This window comes from Nelusetta ayraudi, unplaced genomic scaffold (assembly GCF_046127955.1).
Source record: "Nelusetta ayraudi isolate G7.1 ecotype Tasmania unplaced genomic scaffold, CSIRO-AGI_Nayr_v1 ptg000099l, whole genome shotgun sequence".
Lineage (NCBI taxonomy): Eukaryota > Metazoa > Chordata > Actinopteri > Tetraodontiformes > Monacanthidae > Nelusetta > Nelusetta ayraudi.
Genome location: NW_027466149.1, coordinates 10,001 through 32,124, shown reverse-complemented (window position 1 = coordinate 32,124; position 22,124 = coordinate 10,001). Strand labels below are relative to the sequence as shown.

At 49.1% G+C, this 22,124-nt stretch overlaps 1 protein-coding gene across 1 annotated transcript; it reads left to right on the top strand.

The window, feature by feature from the left end:
- Positions 1–9,549: 9,549 nt before the first annotated feature.
- On the top strand, positions 9,550–16,449 carry LOC142902957 (NLR family CARD domain-containing protein 3-like). Its single transcript, XM_076048318.1, has 7 exons — positions 9,550–9,614; positions 9,812–9,930; positions 10,334–12,116; positions 12,893–13,066; positions 13,383–13,556; positions 14,489–14,662; positions 15,027–16,449. The coding sequence occupies exons 1-7, from the start codon at positions 9,550–9,552 to the stop codon at positions 15,034–15,036; spliced, it is 2,499 nt and encodes an 832-aa protein (XP_075904433.1). The 3' UTR covers positions 15,037–16,449.
- Positions 16,450–22,124: the final 5,675 nt, after the last annotated feature.

Here is a 22,124-nt window from a genome sequence, read left to right as displayed (position 1 = left end):
AGTTGACTTGTGCTCCACACAACTGGCCCGTTCAGACGGAACCATGGCGCCTCTCACCTGGAGTGGGAATTGGCTTGGGCACTCGTAGTTCCTTCCTGGAAGCTTCCAAACAGCTTCACAAGTCCACAAAGTTCCTCCGATCATCTGCGCCGAGTTCGGCATTGTGCTCGTAGCTTTTTCATTGGCGTTGTGTTTTCTACTTCCTGTATGGACACAACGAAAGGAGTCGCTCGATGCCTTTCATTACCTTCACTGAAGCTCCATACACGACGGTGCCGAACCCCCCCCCCCCCCCCCCACAGTCTGTTTCCCAACCCGTGCACAGGCTGCTGGACGGGCCGAGGGACGGCGGTGCTAGCTAACCCTAACCCTAACCCTAACCCTGTGAGCCTGGGTTCCTCCCAGACAGCTGCTGGATAGCGCTCGCTGCAAGAGTACATTGGCTGTGGTGGATGTGGGCTTCCACAGTGAAGTCACCAGTAACACCATGTGGTACCCAGTGGTCAAACACATCTGCTGCAGTTTGGTGAGGAAACACCGGTGTTGTACACGTTTTTGTTATCGCGCGGCTCAAGGTCACCCGGAAGTTACCGCGCTGACGGGACTCACGTCGCCCCCTAGTGAGGGACAGGGGGACGCGTCCCCGTCAATCATTCCATTTCCTCAGCTGCATGTGAACTGGGACAAGGACAGAAGTCCGATCAGACTTAGTGGACTTAGTTCCATTAAGCTCTGCGTGTGAACCTGGTCAGTGACTCAGTCGGATTCAGTCCACTCTGAACGAATGCATCCCATAATACCCTCGATACGACACCCGAGCTGTGGAGTCCATAGAGAACCACACTGACACAACACGCCACCTTCACCCAGGGACCTGGTGGAACCAGTGTGAATGAGTGCAGTGAACTTCAACCCTGGTCCAGACCGGTCCACTAAACTGCCCCTTGTCCACTGACGCCTGTGAGACCAACGAGACGCTAATGAAACACACTGAACTGTGAAGCTATTAAACAAATGAAGGTGTGGCTGCAGCTGCTGGGTGGTTGACATTATCAACTACTGCGTTCACTGGCGGTGGTGCGTTCACTGGCGGTGCTGCGTTCACTGGCGGTGCTGCGTTCACTGACAGCCAACAGGAGCCTGCAGTGTTGATCCTGAAGGCCTCAGGCAGATTTGATAGACCCTCACAACACCATCCAGCTGGGTCAGGGTCAGGGTCAGGGTCAGGGTTAGCCAGCTGAAATATGACTGGATAAGAACTACCATAACATAATAAACAACAGTGGAAGCGGCACCACCTAGTGGAAGTTGCATGCTGTGAACAGAACAGACTATGGAGACTAACGAGTGAGTTCAGGCCAGCAGAGGATACGTACATACCATAAGATACAAAGAGGTGAAGATGATCTGAGAACCTCCTCGTCTCTCTTGGCCAATGGGACTCAACCTTCTCAACCTTCTTCTTCTTCTTTTTCTCTCTTGCGCCACCGACCAGGACTTCCTGCTTTCGAAACTCCCTGTCAGAGATCTCGCAAGTCGACGGACCAACCAGCCGCCCAACTTCCCTCCCACTGATTGGTCAGAGCCAAACCTCCGGGATCATCAGCGAGAGAGAGAGAGAGAGAGAGAGAGAGGGGGCGAGCGAGCAGTGACTCAGTGTTCATCACCCAGACCTTCACTTCCTGCTCTGCTTCCTCCTCCAACACACACGTGAGGTGGTTGACACTCTGGAGTTTGTCCTCGGTTCGGGGGAGTCGATCCTGTGATCCAGATCCATGGGATCAGATCTATCAGCTCTATATCTATCACAACCACCTCGCTCCACACCTGGGAGACTCACACGCCCACTCTGGCGTCACTGAGGAGGTTGTTCATCCTCAACATGACTTCAACCTTTTTAAACATTCTCAGTGAATTCCGGTGAATTCCGGTGAATTCCGATGAATTTCCGGTGAATTTCCGGACCGCCGCTCGGCTTCCTTCACAGGAAGGAATCACTTAGTGGGAAGCTGCTGCTTCCAGTTCCTCCACTGGAAGAAGATCAGGAGGAGGTGTGGTGACCACCAGCGAGGATATTGGCTGCTCTCAACTGGAAGAAGAAGAAGGAGAAGAAGAGGAGGAGGAGGAGGAGGAGGAGGAGGAGCAACACTCCCACTCATCACATCAGCCTGTGTTGCTTCATTTATGTTTCTGACTAAATTAATTCCTGAAAGAGGAAAATAGAAAGGGGGGCGGTGTGGGGGCTCCTTCCTCCTCCTGCCTCCTGATTGGTCCAGCAGTGACAGTCAGGACAGTGGCTTGATGACATCACGGCTGCTGCAGCAGCAGCACCGCCTCATCAAGCTGCTCCTGCTGCTGCCTCACACTGAGCTCCATGATCCTCCAGCCTGATGGCTCCTCTGTCAGGAAGGAAGTGGGGGGAGGAGGGGGAGGGGTTCCTCACTGCTAACATCAAGCAAACCTGCTAATGATTCAGTGAGCAGGAGGAGAAGGAGGAGGAGGAGCTTTGGCACATCAGCGACAAAGACAAAACAAGAAGCAAGAAAGCTGAAGGAGTGAAGAGGCTTCCACCTCCTCCTCCTCCTCCCTCCTCCTCCCCCCACATCATCATCGATTGGAGGAAGTGTCAACGGATACAGACGAAGGATGATGACTCACCAGTCCTGTCGTGGTGGAGGAGGGGGAAGAGGAGGAGGAGGAGGAGGTGGAGGAGGAGTGGTGTGAGAAACGGGATATGTTGGACCTCAGCGATCTAGAACAGAAACATTGAGTTCTACTGAGAAAACTGGAAAAGCTGTGATTTCAAGAACTCTGATGGCAGAAATTTTCCCCTGTTGACATAGAAACAGTGAGGTTCTTCCGCTGAAGCCAGGAGACGCTGGTCCAGGAGTCCAGGTGGTGAAGAAAAGCCCCCAAAATTAATTCAAAATATGAAATATGAAGTTATTGTGACCACTTCCTCTCTTGCTAATGGTTGAACAGTGTTGAATCTGAGTGTGTGGCTGGTGGTCTTCACACTGGAGCAGCAGCTGTGACATCTTCAGGTGATGATGGTCTTGGTTCTCCTCCTGACCAATGAGAACAAGGGAGGAAAAGTTCTCGGAACCTCATCAGCGTCATTGGTGGAAAACTTCTTCATTCACACCCTGAAACTGAACTTTGACAAGGGGGGAGCAGCTCAATCACTTACTGTTACTGTGTTACAGTGTTACTGTTGTTACCGTTGTTACTGTGTTACTGCTGTTACTGTTACTGCTGTTACTGCTATTACTGTTGTTACTGCTGTTACACTGTTACTGCTGTTACTGTTACTGTTGTTAATGCTGTTACACTGTTACAGAGTTACTGTTGTTAATGCTGTTACTGTGTTACAGTTACTGTTGTTACTGCTGTTACTGCTGCTACTGTTGTTACTGATGTTACTACTGTTACTGTGTTACTGCTGTTACTGATGTTACTGATGTTACTACTGTTACTACTGTTACTGTTGTTACTGTGTTACTGCTGTTACTGTTACTGTTGTTACTGATGTTACTACTGTTACTGCTGTTACTGTGTTACTGTGTTACTGTTGTTACTGCTGTTACTGATGTTACTACTGTTACTACTGTTACTGCTGTTACTGGAAGGTTATTTTCATTCATCTGTCCAAACGTAACCAGTTAGACAACTAAACAATTGACTGGTCAATAACCTAACCCACCAACCACCAAACTTATTTTTATTTCATTTGATTTCACGTCATTTATTGTATTTTCTATTTCAGTGATGAATTAACCGAGCAACCAATCAAGCACCAAACTGTCTGAACAACCAGCAAACTGAAAAACTTGGCAGCAGCCTGTAACAATAGGATAATAACACACAATAGAATAGAATAGATGGACTTTATTGCTCCCAAATTGGGAAAGTACACTGTTGCAGCACTAAAAAATATATAAAACTAATTGCCATTACAGATGAATGAATTGTAGAAATGAAGACAAACTGGTTTAATCCATCAGTTTCGACCGTCATGGTTGACATCAGTCACTGCAGCAACTCACAACTAAACAAACAACCGGCCTTGGAAAAAAACTATAACGTAAAAGTCACGATAAAACAGTCATACACTCTGATGGCAGGTTGCAGGTGTGCCAGGTGTACAGACACAACTCAGTGCAGGTGTGTGAGTGTGTGTCTGCCTGCAGCTGTGTTGATCTGTCACCAGTATGATGGTGGTGGTGAATTGTTTCTTTTTCTAAAAAGAAAAGAAAGAAAGGAAGAAAGAAAGAAAAGAGTCTGAAGGAAGGCAAACAAACAGCAACAAACAAGTGACCTTTGACCTCCAGCTCACTGCTCAGAGTGCACAGTTATGATTCAGTTTATGAGGGGGCGTGTCCTCATCAGTGTCATGTGACCCAGTCTCATCAGGACTGAAGGTTGATTTGGAGCTGCAGAACTTCCACTACCAAGACGCGCTGACCCAGTCAGTCAGAACAGGGTCACTGACCTTTGACCTCAAGGTCCAGAGATCTCAAGGTCGTTTCGAGGTCTGTTCAGTCTGGCTGCAGTGGGAGTTTGTATCATTACTGCAAACTAGGAGATAATTAAAACCGTGTAACACAACTACTACTACTAACTTAACGAGTAACGACTACTGACCTCTACTGACTTCTACTGACCTCTACTGACTTCTACTGACTTCTCCTCTGACCTCTACTGACTTCTACTGACCTCTACTGACCTCTACTGACTTCTACTGACCTCTACTGACTTCTCCTCTGACCTCTACTGACTGCTACTAACCTCTACTGACTGCTACTGACTTCTAATGACTTCCTCTGACCCACTGGACCTTCCAGCTGTCCAACACCATGAAGTGACTGATGACTCCCGCTGTTGACATGTGGTGAAATCTCTCTCACAGGGTGCGTTTCCTATTCAGTCTCAGTCACACAAAAATAAATACATAAGTGAGTAAATAAATGAGTTCACCCACATTTTATTGAAAAAAAATCATCATATTGTGAAACATGGTTCTACAAGAACGACAATCACACCTTGTAAATCCTCCCCAAACAAAAAAACAAACCCAATCATGTGTGTGGCTGTTTTGATGCTTGGCAGCAGCAGCAGCAGCAGCAGCAGCAGCAACTAGTCCAGACTGGTACTCACACCTCACTGGTTTTATTGCTTTATTGAGTTGACGACCAGCTGGAGGAGGAGCCAACAGTCGACACGAGGCACCACAACACAACACAAAGTGATGACAAAACCACAGTTTGATACACAACAAGGCAGAGAAGACAGGACTGTAAGGGTGGTCCACCTGGTCCACCCTGTCCACATGGTCCACCCAGTCCACCTGGTCCACATGCTTCACATGGTCCATCTGGTCCACCTGGTCCACAATGTCCACCTGGTCCACAATGTCCACCTGGTCCATCTGGTCCACAAGGTCAACCTGGTCCACCCAATCCACCTGGTCCACCTGGTACACCCCTGGTCACGTGGACCAGAGAGACTGAATCGTGTTTTCTAGTTGGAGTCGTAAGAATTTGTCAGTTTTCTTCATGGAGGTTTCAGGTCTGGACGATGTTGTGCTTCCTGTCACATGACCAAACCCCCTCCCACAATTCCCTAACGATGCGAACTGTGAAGTCTCGAGTGCCGTGACCAGATCCCGCTTTTCTGCTCGGAGTCTTGGAGTTTCTGTTGTTATTTTCCTCTGTTGAAGTCCAGTGTGTCTCACTGTGTTACTGTGCCTCCTGTCACATGATCAACTCTCAGTCGCTGGAGTCCAGACCAGGTCCCACTTCCTGGTTGGAATCCCAGGAATCTTACCCACAAAGAGCCTCGGTGTGTTGAACAGGAAATGCTTGTGTCGTTTCCAGTCTGCAGGTCAGATGATCGTCCCATTCTTCACAGTGTGAGTTGTGTCTCCTGTCACATGGTCAACAACACTCACATTCTCCAGAACCTGAACCCAGAGACACCAGACCAAAGACCCAGGATAACTATCTGGTCGACAAGAAGTCACAGTATCAAAATCCTTCACCGTCAAGTGTTGAAATGCTACCTGTAGTCGTGCAGTCAAAACCACCTTGACCCTGACCCAGATGCTACCAGGACCAGGGTTGTCAAGACTGAGACTGAGACCAAGGCCAAGACTGAGACTGAGACTGAGACACTGTCAGAACCAGGGAGGTCTGGACTGGGACCAAGGCCAAGACCAAGTGAAGACTGAGACAAAGTCTAGACCAGGATGAAGACCAACACTGAGACCGTAACATTACCAGTACCAAGGGTGTCCAGACCAAGACCATGGCCAAGGCCAAGTCAAGACCCAGACCAAGTAAGGACCAAGATCAACACCAAGACTGAGGCCGAGAAATGATCAGTACTAGGGATATCCGGACCTAAACCAAGACCAAGTCAAGACTGAGACCAAGACTGAGACCAAGAAGCTACCAATACCAGTGGGTGCAGACTGGACTGAGACCAAGTCAAGGCTGAGATTTAGGCTGAGTTAGGAAGTTTTACTAGCTAGTTTTTCTCTCCACGACCTCGGTGAACAAGCGCTCGCTAGTTAGCTTTGGCAGCAGGACGCTAGTCTCATAGCCTGCAGGCAGCAGTAGGGGCGGGGCCACCGCCACTGACTCAGCCCTGATTGGCTCTGCGCAACCAAACTCAGACGAAACTCCTCTGGAAAAACTCTCTCTGTTTGTTTAACATTGTGTTTTTCTCTCACTGAAGAAAACCCACAGGAAGTGGAGGTGAAGAGTGACGGTGGAGTGATAAAGATGAAGATGATGGTGATGAAGATGACCCATGTTTGGTTGTTGTGGAATGTGTCGGTACTTGAATCCCAGGTCCAGCAGTGAAGGTGTGTCGAAGGTGTGCTGATGACACGTCCACCTGGAGCCACGCCCTCCTCAGTGGTGTTGAACCTGTCCATACCTGCATCCTGAGTCAGCCGCCTGACCCTGGTCCTGGTCACATGACCCTCACAGGTGTGCAGTGTAAACATCAGTCTGAAGCTTTGGCTTCGCAGCGGCAATGCAGGAACTACTACACCAACTGTAGTTGTAGCTGTTGTTGTGTCTGTTATACAGGTGGAGTTTTAGGTGGTGGTGGTGGGGGGTGAGTTGTTGCAGTGGGGGGAGGGAGGGGGGAGTTCCTCTCTATGGAGGAAATGAAATGAAAGAGTGACGTTGAAAGAAGAAGCGATTAGAAAGGTCGCAGTGACGAAGGGAAGATGAGAGGAAAAATAACATCATCCCCACAGGAGGCGCCCTGGAGACCTGGAAGAGGAGGTGGTGGTGGAGGGGGTGGTGGTGCGAGGAGGAGGTGGAGGAGGTGGAGGTGTGAGGAGCAGCAGCAGGAGTCAACAGTGATGACAGCAGTGAGTCACTGCATGTCACTGCGTTACTTCATCAGGCCTCACATGTTGGTGCACGTCACACACACACACACACACACACACACACACACACACACACACACACACACACCTCAGTGGCTGTGTGTGCAGTGTGTCAGGATGTGAATCTGTGTGCAGATCAAACTTGTCGACCTCAGTGGAAGCATGAAGTCACAACAACAACAACAACAACAACAACAACAACAACAACAGGTTCAGTCTCTCCACTCCAGTGCCACCTGGTGGTGCAGTAAAATAACAACCATCTGACAAACTGCAAGAAACATCTTCTATTCTGTGTACAACACTGTGTGTGTGTGTGTGTGTGTGTGTGTGTGTGTGTGTGTGTACTCTCCCTCCACACCAACCTCAGCTGCTCTGCAGGGGGAAGCAGCTGACTGGTCGTCACGAGGCGACACTCAGCTTGACTGTATGATGGATCGTTAGTGCCCTCTGGCGCTCAGACACTTGATGACACTGAACCACATCGCCCTCCGCTGGCCGTAGGAGGAGCTGCAGTTGACAACGTGACAGCGTCCACGCGCACTGTGGCTGTCAGTGTGGTTGTGATGTGAGACAGTTGTTGAAATCAAACTCCTGAATCAGTGACGAGCATCAGTGTTGATGAGCACCGGACACTTTATTAGAGACACCTCGCCAGTCTTTGCTTGGACACCTCCCTCCTCCAGGGGGAGGAGCATCCCCCAAGGAGCAGGAAGAGAAGCCGAAAGTGAAAGTTAAAACTTGTCCGACCTCCATGTTGAGTTGACGCAGTTTCAGCAGAAGTCACAGTGCAGCAGTGGGTGAGTTGTTTCTCTCCTCATTTCTCCTTGTCCAGCAGCAACAGTGCTCCGTTCAGCCGCTAACAATCAAAGAGTTTATTTGTCACATGACCAGGCAGTGTAACGTGATTGTGAATGAAGAGGAATAAAGACAGTGTCAAGGAGAAAGAATTGAAAAAGTAGCCAGTGGTGAGTTCAATAGACCTTTTACAAGAGCACAAAGTTTAAAAAGCAGAAAATACAGGTAAGAGTCTTTGAAGTGAGAGCAATACAATCAATATAATAGACTGGAATTAGTTCTTCTCCATGTGTCTGCTGAGTTCTCAATCAATAAACTTTATTTCCCCTTTTAGGAACTTCGTTTATGGTTATAAGTGTCAGTGCAGAGACATCACCGGCATGTTGACAAATCCATTCATACAGAAACATTCATAGGGCAGCTCACTCATACCATAAACAGGCTAAAAAAGTGAGTGAGTGTGTGTGTGTGTGTGTGTGTGTGTGTGTGTGTGTGTGTGTGTGTGTGTGTGTGTGAATGGTTGTGTGTCTCTTAGTGGTCCTAATAAAGTGACCACTGGTCCAGGGTGTCACCCTGCCTTCACCCTAGGACAGCTGGGAGGCTCCAGCAGACCCCCAGCAGCCTGAATGCAGGAAGAAGGGTTATTGAAAATGGATGGTTGGGTAGTTCTGTGATTTATGAAACATAATATATAATATAATACAGTAATAGGCAGTGGTGAAGGGACAATAACGCCTGTCGACTGGGCGCAAACTGCTGGGATGTTCTCCACACGCTGGAGTTTCATTGGCCTGCAGCAGCGGTGAAAAGGTTTTTTTTTAAAATTGATTTTCTTAAAACAAAACAGACGGATTAATTTTTCCACCTGTAGCTACTGGGCTCTACTGAGCTTCTGCACTTTCCAACTGGGAAGTAAATTATAGAAGTCTTACCTGTTACTGACAGGAAGTGACGAAACAGGAGGGACTTGTTTCACCACACCTATACAGCACTGACCAGCACCTACACAGCACTGACCAGCACTGACCAGCACCTACACAGCACTGACCAGCACCTGCACAGCACTGACCAGCACTGACCAGCACCTACACAGCACTGACCAGCACTGACAAGCACCTGCACGGTGCCCCAAGGCGCTTTTCTAGTGGAGAGTAAAGCAGCTCAGTGTGTTGTTGTCATTGTGTCCAGTGGTGATCATCATGCCTGGTGTGGTCAGAGGAGCAGAACTCCAGTGTCTGCTGGCTCCTGTCCTCCACTCTCCCACTGCAGTCAAGTTCTGCACTGTGTTCTGAGCTCACAGTAGAACTGCTGTGTTTCACCTCAGACTGAATCCAGTTCAGGACATGGATGGACAGGAAGTCAGACCAGAGCCTCCAGGGTCCAGCATGGTGTCTCTGAAGAGTGACCGGTCCAAAGATCTCCCTCCGTCACTGCCTGCAGAGAAAGCATCAGTTGTGAATATGAAAGACGACCAAAGAACAAGAAGTGATTAGCGAAGGGCCGACGAGGAGGAGAACTTCCTGTCAGTGTTCATGGAGAACCAAACATGAAATAAAAGGTTTGAACTTTTCAATATAAACTTAAATATTTCTGTTTTCAACACAGACGGAGAGCAGAGCCTCCAGTGTCCAGCAGTCTGTCCATGCAGAGTGACCGCTCCAAAGGTTTCCATCTGAACTTCAGTGAAGACCCAGGAGCTGCCAGTCACACCCAGGCTGATCACAGTAAGACCGTCCACCTGCACCTCCTTCACTTCTGCCTCTGAGGTCCTTCAGGACCTCCAGTGAGAAGATTCACTGAGGGACGTTGAGAGCAAACAGTCACTCCTCAGCAGCAGCAGCAGCAGCAGCAGCAGCAGCAGCAGCAGCAGCAGCAGCAGCAGCAGCAGCAACAGCAGCAGAAGCAGCAGCAGCAACAGCAGCAGCAGCAGCAGCAGCAGCAGCAGCAGCAGCAGTAGCTTCATCAAAGCAGCTGAAAAAGTGGTGGAGAGAAAATGATGCTCACGCTGTCACACTGATGTTTTCTTCTCCAACCTTTTCTCTGCTCCAGAGGCTGATGATGGTCTGCAGGAGCTTCTCCAGCAGCAGAAGATCAGTCTGGAGAGGAGATGTGAACGTGTGACTGAAGGTCAAGAAGCAGGAAGTCAAACCCTCCTCAACAGCATCTACACTGAGGTCCACATCACTGAGGGACTGAGTGAGGAGGTCAACAGACAGCATGAGGTCAGGCAGCTGGAGACCAAGAAGACCAAGAAGAGCCTCCACGAGTGTCCAATCAGGTGCAGCCAGATCTTTGAAGCCTCACCTGAGCAGCAGGGACTCAGAGTCAGAGTGGTGCTGACCAACGGCGTCGCTGGGGTTGGAAAAACCTTCTCAGTGCAGAAGTTCACTCTGGACTGGGCCCAGGGCCTGGAGAACCAGGACCTTCATCTGGTGCTTCCTCTCTCATTCAGGGAGCTCAACTTGGTCAAAGAGCAGCACTACAGTCTTCTGGAGCTGCTCCATGTTTTCCATCCAACGTTAGAGAAGCTCACAGCAGAGCAGCTGCATGTCTGCAAACTTCTCTTCATCTTGGACGGCCTGGATGAAAGCAGACTGGCTCTGGACTTTGAGGACAACCAGGTGGTGACTGACGTCACTCACAAGAAGTCAGTCAGCGTCCTGCTAACAAACCTGATCAGAGGAGATCTGCTTCCCTCGGCTCTGCTGTGGATCACTTCCAGACCTGCAGCAGCCAATCACATCCCTCCGTCATGTGTGGACAGGCTGACAGAAGTACGAGGCTTCACCGATGACCAGAAGGAGGAGTATTTCAGGAGGAGGTTCAGAGATAGAGGAGATGTGTCCAGCAGGATCATCTCCCACATCAAGGCCTCCAGGAGCCTCCACATCATGTGTCAGATCCCGGTCTTCTGCTGGATCACTGCCACAGTTCTGGAGAGCATGTTGAGCTCAGAGCAGAGAGGAGAGCTGCCCAAGACCCTGACTGACATGTACTCACACTTCCTGCTGGTCCAGACCAAGAAGAAGCAGCGCAAGTATGGAGGAGGTCCACAGGAGCTGACGGAGGCTGACTGGGAGCTTCTTCTGAAGCTGGGCCAGCTGGCATTTGAACATCTGGAGAGTGGAAACATCATCTTCTACAGTGAAGACCTGGAGAAGTGTGGTCTCAGTGTGACTGACGCCTCTGTGTACTCAGGAGTTTGTACAGAGATCTTCAGAAGAGAGAGTGTGATCTTCCACAAAACCATCTACTGTTTCGTTCATCTGAGCGTCCAGGAGTTTCTGGCTGCAGTCTACTGCTTCCACTGTCACATCAACAGGAAGGAGGTTCTTCGGAATTTCCTCAAAGACACAAAAGCAGAGGCATCACAAAAAAATATGTTTTTAAAATTTTCAAATCTGTTTAAAAAAGAAGAAGCCCCTAACCCAGACCAAACCTTGGACACCCTGGATGAGTTCCTGAAGAGGATGATGGAGAAATCCCTCAAGAGTCCAAACGGTCAACTGGACTTGTTTGTTCGCTTTCTCCATGGACTCAGTCTGGAATCCAACCAGAGACTCTTAGGAGGCCTGCTGGGTCTCACTGACAACCATCCAGGAACCTTACAGAAGGTCATCAACAACCTGAAGGAGATGAACACTGGTGATGTTTCTCCTGACAGAAGCATCAACATCTTCCACTGTCTGCTGGAGCTGAAGGATCAGTCAGTGCATCAGGAGGTCCAAGAGTTCCTGCAGTCAGAGAACAGATCAGGGAAGCAACTCTCAGACATCCAGTGTTCAGCTCTGGCCTACGTGCTGCAGATGTCAGAGGAGGTTCTGGAGGAGTTGGACCTGAAGAAGTACAAGACATCAGATGAAGGAAGATTGAGACTGATTCCAGCTGTGAGGAACTGCAGGAAGGCAAAGTAAGTCCAGATGTTTCTGTCAACACAAACAATCAATCAATCAATCAATCAATAGTGAGTGAACACAGCTGCAGCTTCTCAAAGCGGTCCTGACTCTAATGGTCTGGGTTCCTTCTGGTTCCTCACTGATTGATTCTGCAGAGACGGAGCTTGAAAGCAGCAGACGCTTGTTTCAAGATCCACCTGCAAAGAAAGTAGTTTACCTTCATTATTGATCTTTAATTGATTGATTGATGGATTGGTTGATTTATTAATTCAGTTTGAAACTTTTGTGAGTGTGTATAAAGAGGTGTTGGCTCCACCCTCTGAGAACACCCTGCTTTGGTCTCCTTCCAACACTGTCAGTCACTGTCATCAGCAGCAGCAGGCTGTAAACACAGGGCTAATGATGCTGCAGTCCTGTAGACAGGGTTGTGGACCATGAATGGAGTGAAGCTGCTCCACTAAGATGAGAAGAAGCAGCAGGAAGGAATGAAGCCACCAACATGATCAACATGTCCAACACACAGCAGCTTGGAGCTCTGATCCAGTGGAGCTCCAAGCTGCTGTGACTGGACACACCAGTGAGCATCATGTGGAGCTGAAGCAGCAGATCAGAGCAACAGTGTCAGTGTTGACTCACTGCTGTGTGAAGCTCCACTTGGTTCCTTGTTGCAGGAGAACTTCATGTGTCCTTTGTGATGATGGAAGCAGCTGATCAGCTGTTGATGCTCCTTCAGTCACTGTCACACTCTCACATGGTGATGATCTTCTCACTGCTGTCTCCTTCACTGCAGACTGTCTGACAGTGGACTCTCAGAGCTTCACTGTGCAGTGGTGTCTTCAGCCCTGGAGTCCAGCCCCTCCCACCTCACACTGCTGGACCTGGAGCAGAACCACCTGGAGGATCCTGGAGTGAAGCTGCTCTGTGCTGGACTGCAGAGTCCAAACTGCAGACTGGAAGTTCTCAGGTAGGTTGCTGCCCTCTACTGGTGGACAGTGTGTGTCAGCAGATGGACATCACACACACAACATCTTGTCTCGTTGTTGTGATGTTTGGAGCTGCTCAGTGGGACCAGTTTGGACCGGACGTCCTTCACCGTCACTGTGAAGGACGTCAGCAGCTTCTGTCTCACTGTAGTGTTTTTCTTTCAGTTCATTTCTAAAAGGAAACTAAAATTCTATTCAATATGAAGTCACAGTTTTCTTCCTTCTAGATGTGATTGTGTTTTGACAGAATAACTTTGAAATAGTATTTTCACTCTCCATCGTTTCTTCTGCATTCAGGTTGATTGGCTGCGGGTTGTCAAAGCTCAGCTGTGATTGGCTGCTCTCAGCTCTGAAGTCCAACCCCTCCCACCTCAGAGTGCTGAACCTGAGTCTCAACCAGCTGCAGGATTCATCAGTGAAGCTGCTGAGTGGTTTCCTGCAGAGTCCAGACTGTAAACTGGAGGTTCTGAGGTCAGTTCACCCTCTTCACTCTACAACTGCTGCAGTGATTGTTATGACAATAACAATTTACAGACACTGTGGTTCTGATCCACAAAGCGTTTGCGCTGCTTTTGCGCCAGAAACTGCGTGTAAACGGCACCAGAAGCGGTGGTTCTGATCTACAGAGGGGACGCAAACGTGAAAATGCGCGGAGGCGCAGCAGCGGCAGGACTGCGCCAGACTCATTGCAATGTATTTAAATGAGTCATTAGGGGAAAAGGACACGCCCCCTTCTATGCAAATATGCCTCATTCAAACAGCGCCAACCAGAACCAGAACCAGGAGCAGGTTCTGTCTGTCAGAGTGTTTCTGGCTTCTGAGTGAAACTTTCCTCTCTGAAGCCTGAAATAGATCCAGAAATATGATACATAGATAGACATAGACTGCAGTGTATATTCCAATATCTTAGATATGCAGAATCCAGCTGGTCCTCAGGTGTTGGTGACTGACGGGTCTGGACTTTCTCTCCATGATGGCAGCAGTCTGGTAGAGGAGGAGGCATCGTACTGCCAGCAGCACAGCAGAGCCTTCATCACAGCAGAGTTCCACTGTCAAACACACGCACTCACCAACAACCTGTGGCCCAAACTGCTCTCAGGTTGCCAGACCGCAACATTCACACCTGGTTCAGGTGCCGCATTAGTGGGCGTGTTTGCACCTGCAGGTCATCGCACAAAAACCTTTGTGGATCCCCGCATCTGTGGCGCAGATTGCAGCCACAATCTCACTGCATTTTACCACTGCACACCTTCTTTGAGGCTCCGCCCCTCTGTTTCCATGAGAAATGCTTTAAATCTCTCACACACACACACACACACACACACACACACACACACACACACACACACACACACACACACACACCTGTGATTTTCACTCTCCATCATTTCTTCTTCCTTCAGGTTGTGGAGCTGCAGTTTGTCAGAGCTCAGCTGTGATTGGCTGCTCTCAGCTCTGAAGTCCAACCCCCCCCACCTCAGACTCCTGGACCTGAGAGATAACAACGTGAAGGCTTCAACAGGGCAGCAGCTGGATGCTCTGGTGGCCAGCAGAGACTATAAACTGGAGAGTGTGAGGTCAGTACTGGTGTGGAAGCAGTGCATGATGGTTGATGATGTTTCCCAGTCCCAGTGTGAGAGGAGGATGGTGCCAGTCAGCCAGTCACATGACTTTGTAGTGGTCTGGTGTTGACGTCCAGCTGCTCCTCATTCATCCAACTGTCCCTCCATCCAACTGCTTCTTCTCTCACTTCACCACTCAATGACTGATCACTTCATCTTCATCACGCCTCACTATCAGTCCAACGCTCTGTGGTCACATGACCTCCATCTTTCACACTGTCAACATGTGACTGAGAGTCTGTCAACAGTCAAGGTCTCTGGGACGATGCGTTCAAGGACTGTGAGTGGTGACTCCTGCCGTCTCTTCTTCTCTCTGCAGCTGGAAGTGATGGTGATGAGGGAGGATCAGCTGGTCCTGATGATGCAGCAGCAGCAGCAGCAGCAGCAGCAGCAGCAGCAGCAGCAGCAGCAGCAGCAGCAGCTCTGACTGGACCAGGGGTTGGGCAACCTTTGGCTCTTCAGCCACTCTGCTGTGGCTCCCTTTAGCTTTGAAAAACATGAATGGAACAAATTTCATAAGGTAGAATGATTCAGACTGGAAGTCAGTCAAGGTCACATGTGGTGGATCTGCTTGACCTTCATCCTCAGGTGCAATGTTGCTGTGTCTAGTTTGTGTGTGTGTGCCGCTGCCTCTGACTGTGAGACGCCGACTGGACGTCTCGGCTTCAACACCGCTCACCTCACCTGGCAGTCGGTCAAGCAGAGTTGCCTTTAAATCTGAACCATCAGGAACCCAACGCAGGTCAACTTTAAGAGCTGCATTTCAGATGAGCCTGCAGTTCACTTTATTGTTGTTATTTCTTTTTCCCACACAGCGATACTGGAGACACAGTTTGGTACGGGCCAAAGAGCTTTGTTTCACCGTCTTCTTTAAATCAGGGGCGTCAAACTCATTTTAGTTCACGGGCCACATAGAGAAAAATCTATTCCCAAGTGGGCCACACCCACAAAACCATGGAATAATCACTTCAAAATGACGAGAACTTCAGATTGTTCTCTTTGTTCTCCTGGTGGTGTTCTTGGAGCGCTCTGCACTCTGCGTCCGCTTTCCTCTTCTTCCACAGAGACATTGTGGGCCAGTGAGGGTGGCAGACAGTGTTGCCAACGTTCCTTCACAAGAAGAAAGGAGGCCTCCCCCCCCCCGCAGTGCTCGGGGGCCACGACCATCACAGGCCAGCAGCTCGCCAGCGGTGCTCAATCAGAACTTCAATGAGGGTTCCAAACAGTACATATGTTCTGCCCTCCAGGCATTGGACTTCTGGCGCCCTCTCTTGGTATTCTGGGGGTTTCAGAAAGTTTGTCAAGCCGCTGTTCTGTTGTCTGTGCCTCGGACGGACAGCAGTGTCTGTAAGTTTGCATCCGTTCACGATCGACTCAACTCTCCAGATGAGGGAAACTTTTGGAAACATGGTTTTGGAGTGCGAACTAAATGTATTGTTTGAAGCAAGTGTTGAACTGGGTCAAGCAGACTCCTCTTGATGTTTAGCCTTTAGTGTTCATGCTGTGCTGTGGAACTGCTGAGATGCACTCAGAGGGGACATTGTTGTGTTTTTTATTGGCATTTAATAGTTGAATCCTTCCATTGATGATGAGAATCTGTGATTTAAATGTGTAACTCACCGTGCTTGTGCAAGTGAATGCTTGTCTTTGTACGCTGTACTGTGGTGATTGTACTGTAGTTTGCAGTTTCACTCCACGCTCAACTCTTCATGTAACTTGGAGCCTGCATTAAAGGAACTTCAACTCTGCACCCCCGACTCGTTTCTCTGTGAATGGAGTTTGGACAGCTGTCACATTGTGGTGGCTCCACCTCAAGGACAGCACAGTGAAAAGACATCTGAGGGGAAGATTGTTGCCGCAGCTGAGACGGCATCGTGGGTGTTCAGAAGGACGACGACGCATCAGTAGCCAGAGATCGAGGAGCGACTCTTCCTCTTCCTCTTCATCCTCATCGAGTGCTGCGGTAGGAGCTCAGGCCAAGGCAGAAGCAGCACGGCCACGTGAGAAGGAGGCAAAGCTGAAAATGGAGCAAGCAGAGAGTGGAAGCTAGGCTGCGGTTAGAGAAAGCCAGAGTCTAAGGGCCAATTCCAATTCCTCCCTTAACCCTCAATCTCAACCCTTGCCCTTAACCCTCAATCTCAACCCTCGCCCTTAACCCTCAATCTCAACCCTCAATCTCAACCCTCGCCCTTAACCCTCAATCTCAACCCTCAATCTCAACCCTCGCCCTTAACCCTCAATCTCAACCCTCAATCTCAACCCTCGCCCTTAACCCTCAATCTCAACCCTCAATCTCAACCCTCAATCTCAACCCTCGCCCTTAACCCTCAATCTCAACCCTCAATCTCAACCCTCAATCTCAACCCTCGCCCTTAACCCTCAATCTTTGGCCCTCAATCTTGGCCCTCAAAAATAAGTGCAAGGGCTTAGAAATGGGACACCCCTCAAGTGCAGTTACGTCTTCAGACTGTGGGGGGCGGCCTTACGCCAACGCTACGTCCAGTCTGTCAAGAAGAAGAAGGAGGAGGAGAAGAAGAAGAAGTCCTCCGTCGCTACACAACAAGGTGTACAAGTAACGTGAAGCCGTAAAGCATCGTAAAGTAAAAAAAAAAAATCAATGTTACGCAACAACAATGTCAATAATCCATAAAAAAGTCTTAAACTAAGACAATAAAATGGTTTGGTAATATTTATATCTTTATTAACTAAGAAAATACTTCCATTTGGAGCTCGCTTTTTTCATCGTCATTTTTCAAAGATGTCTTAAGATGTCCCTAAAATACGCAATGCCTTCTGGGTAGCCCTGACTGCCAAGGGCGGTGCTGGAGAATCTCAATACTGAGGGAAATACAGCCCTGAAACTCCTCCCTCAACGCGACCTTCTGAGAATCGGTACAGCACCTGCACCTCGCGGGAGCGCGCATTTCTGAGATTGAGGGTTGAGGGAGGAATTGTAATTCACCCTAAGTGGAACTGGGGGCACTGGACCTTCAGAGAAAGCCAGAGTCTAGGTGGAACTGGGGGCACTGGACCTTCAGAGAAAGGCAGCTGGTGCCATGGCGAAGGCTGAGTGCTGAGAGGCAGCAGAAGAACAGGAGAGCGGAGCACCGAGGAAGGCGAGACGCTGGTTGGAGTCGGACATTGCTGCACGCACCGGTGACTACGTCCAAGCGCAGGCTGAACTGCTTGGCCAAACAGTGGGGGGGGTAAAACACGTCAGGGAGAAGCTGCACCCCCACCACTGAACCTTGAGCAGAGCTTCATCACCTGGCAACCTGCAGTGGAGGATCACTCGCAATCCCTCGCTAGTCTCTTCGCAACCATCCCGGGGTGGGGGGGGGGGGGGGGTAACTTGGACCCCCGCACTTCAGGCCAACCCATGGAACCAACAGCTCCATCCTTCATTCCCAGACAGAATGTGGCCTCAGCTGGTTAAGCACACCAGACACATGGGGTGGAGGACTTCACCGGGTACCTGGCTCTCTGCGGGCTGGTGAGTACGGGTCTTACTCAAGTCATCGACTGTCCAGACAGTTAGCGGGCGTGGCAATCATCGTCCTATCACAGACCTGGACCTTTGTGCCAGCGAAGAGCTCGATCTGTTGTTGAAATGCACTGAGTCAGTGGAGCATGTGAAGAGGATGCACACATATCAACGTCCCCCAAGCAGCTTTTAGGAAAGCCTGTGCCAGGCTCAACCAATGCTGTGCCGCTCCAGAGGTTATGGAACGTGCGGTCTACAGAAAACTGCATGTCTCTGTGCTGAGGACCCCGGGGGGGGAACGCCACTAGGAGACCCCATTCACAACAAACCACACCCTCTCAGAAGATGAGCAGGTCTGAGAGGCGGTCATGCCCATCTTGAACATCCGCTTCCAGTGTGGTGAGTTCTGTGGAGTACTTTAAGGTGTATTAGTTGTAGGTTAGAATGTTTTATTATTGAGAAAGTTTTCAAGCAAATCGTCGTCCAGAAGTTCGAGTGAGGCTGGAGAGACAGGTCTCTTTCCCAGTTATCGATTGGGATAGAAATAGTGCAATCTGTATTTGCAAGGATTTTATATATCTTGGAAAGCACCTTGGGAGGTGAGAGATTGAGAAGTTATTGTGCAGCTGGGGGATTTCCATATGTACTTGGTCACGTTTAAGTTTGAAACTTCCCCTAATCAGGGACTTCATTGGCATGCATTTTAAGTCACTATTGCTACTGATTTTAAACCGTTTCACAAGATCTTGAAGGCGTCTGAAATTATTATTTTCTCATATGTGCTTGAAGTGAGTTATACCTATGTGCGGAGTTTAGTGCTTTCTTACTTTGTAGTCTATCAGGATTGTTCCAGATGGGCCTATGATTGCACGACAGAAGGGAAGAACCTGTGGTTTTCAGGAGTTCCATCCAAGCTGTGAGAGAGTGACTTATGTTCACACTTTTCATGCAGTTGTGGTGCAAGTCTAATGACTGAATATCACCACAGTGGGCTTGTTCTATAGCGAGCCACGATAAGTAGTGTGGGCTGTGTTGAACCACTGAAGAATATACTCTGTCCTGCTGGCAACACAGCAGTGGTAAACGTTTCGTAGTTTAAGTCAACCAGCGTCTTCACACTGACACAGGGTGATTTGATATTCCACAGAAACGTTGTGATATTTGGATTTAGGGTTTTAAACCACTGTGTGTGTGTGTGGGGGTGGGGGGGTGATGTAGGATCATGGAAAAAAAGGTCATTGAACTTTGGTGAAACCATAATTTTCACTGCTGTGACTTTTTTCCAAAGAGACGAGATGAGAAGGTTTCTCCATCGAATTAGATTGTAATCCATTTCTTTTTTTTTTGAACAGTGGAATGAAATTGAATTGAAATTGAGTTGTGGTAACTCTGATAGTTTGGAAGAGGTATAACTTCACAGAGTGAGCAATGTGTGTTCTGAAGAAGTAGTAATACATCATCAGCATAGAGGCTTATTTTCTAATTGGATGTTGAAATTTGGACTGCTTTGATGTTCTGGTTTTGTGGAATCGCAGCTGCCAGAGGTTCGATGGAAACTGCAGATAGTGAAGGGGAGGGCGAGCAGCCCCGTCTGGTGCCTCGCTGCTTCCTCACTATCCTCCTCTTCCTCACTATCCTCCTCTTCCTCACTATCTTTCTCTACCTTACTATCCTCCTCTACCTTACTATCCTCCTCTTCCTCACTATCCTCCTCTTCCTCACTATCTTCCTCTTCCTCACTATCCTCCTCTTCCTCACTATCTTTCTCTACCTCACTATCCTCCTCTTCCTCCTCACTATCTTCCTCCTCTTCCTCACTATCTTCCTCTTCCTCACTATCTTTCTCTACCTCACTATCTTCCTCCTCTTCCTCACTATCCTCCTCCTCTTCCTCACTATCTTCCTCCTCTTCCTCACTATCTTTCTCTACCTCACTATCTTCCTCCTCTTCCTCACTGTCCTCCTCTTATTATACACGGTGACTCAGAGTGCTTGGGTGTTTATGCATGCGCACCTTGAGAAGAAGAGCGGTGCTGCTGTGATGTTTACCTTCTCCTCAACTGTTCAGTGAACCCTGACCACTGCACACTGCATCACGTGCATTCCTCAGTCGGAGGCCTCGGAGACGCTGACAGGCCGGTGGAGCGAGCGGCCAGCAGCGCCCCCTGCAGGACGGGAGGGGGATTCTCATTTCAAGTCTTTTTATTAACAGACCTCCTTCATTGTTGAGACGCCTCGTCAACATTCACAGTAAAAAGTCTGAGCTTGCCCCGCCCCCCACCTGGCCCCGCCCCCACCGACACACCCGCTCCACTTCCTGGCAGAAAAACACCAGCGGACAGGAAGTGATTTTCGTCTGGGGGTCAGAGGTCAGGGGTGGAGCTCGAGGGGCAGTTACAGTTCAAGTGTCCATCCAATAAAACATGAGAACACAAACAAACAAACAAACAAACAAACAAACTGAATCTGATCCCCCCCCCAATTAAAATCACATAAACAACAAAAATTCTCAAATCAAGAGTTCAGAGAATACAAAACAAAAAAGAGCCGCAAAAAGTAAGACAGAACCAAAAACAACAACAACAACAACAACAACAATAATAACAATAATAATAATAATAATAATAATAATAATTTAACTGCTGTTTCTGCTCTTTGAAGGTTAAATAAATATTGATAGTCGCCAGTTTGGTCATCACTGTTTTCATCAGCAGCACGTCACTGCGGCTACGGCGACTAGAACCTTAGCTCGTGGCTACTGCTGACGCTAGCTAGCATGCTAACGTTTTTTCTTCTTCTGCATCGTCACCAATATGGTGTTTTGTGGGGCCGTTAGGAGCCACTGCTAACAGGTGGCTAACCTCAATCCCAGCTGGCTAATAAACTGACTAGCTGTAGCTGGCTAGTTGGATCTGGCTAGCTGTAGCTAACTAGCTGTAGCTGGCTAGCTGTTGTTGCTATCAAGAGGCATTGTGTGACTGTGGAGCATAAAACAAACAAAAACAGAAATCCAGGAATCAAAATAAAGATAAAATTCCAGTCTAGAATGTGAAGTGCATCACTCTTCCTGCTGCTGCAGTGAGGTGGTGAAGGTCGTGACCTTTGACATCAAAGACCCCCCCCAATCCTCCATACACACATTAACACTAGAAAGACGGATAAAAAGCTTCCTGGGCAGCAGGAGGCCCCAACCAGGCTGCAATCCTCTGCTCCTTCAGGTCACCATGAGGAGGAGTTTGGGAGGAGCAACAAAAAAATCAATTGCAACACACAATGATAACAATAATAATAATAATAATAATAATAATAATAATAATAATAATAACCAGTACGAGTCCAACAGCAGCCGAGCCAGTAGAACTTCTGTCCAGGTATAAAAGAAGAAGCGTGGACTTGCTGGGAGTCCCACCTCCTGCAGGAGGAGGTGCTGCTTACTGCTGAAAGTCCCGCCCCCTGCAGGAGGAGGTGCTGCTTACTGCTGAGAGTCCCGCCTCCTGCAGGAGGAGGTGCTGGTTCTTCTGAGAGTCCCACCCCCTGCAGGAGGAGGTGCTGCTGACTGCTGAGAGTCCCGCCTCCTCCAGGAGGAGGTGCTGCTTACTGCTGAGAGTCCCGCCTCCTGCAGGAGGAGGTGCTGCTTACTGCTGAGAGTCCCGCCTCCTCCAGGAGGAGGTGCTGGTTCTTCTGAGAGTCCCGCCCCCTGCAGGAGGAGGTGCTGCTTACTGCTGAGAGTCCTGCCCCCTGCAGGAGGAGGTGCTGGTTTTTCTGAGCTGTTGCTGTGTTGTTGTGTTGTGTTGTTGTGTTGTGTTGTGTTGTTGTGTCTCGTTTTTTTCCACCTGACTGCTGTGAAGTCGACAATCGCTTGTTGCCGTAGCTGCTTGTCCACATGGAGGTGGGCGGAGCCACAGTTGTGGTCGGAGCCAGGACTCTAGCCTA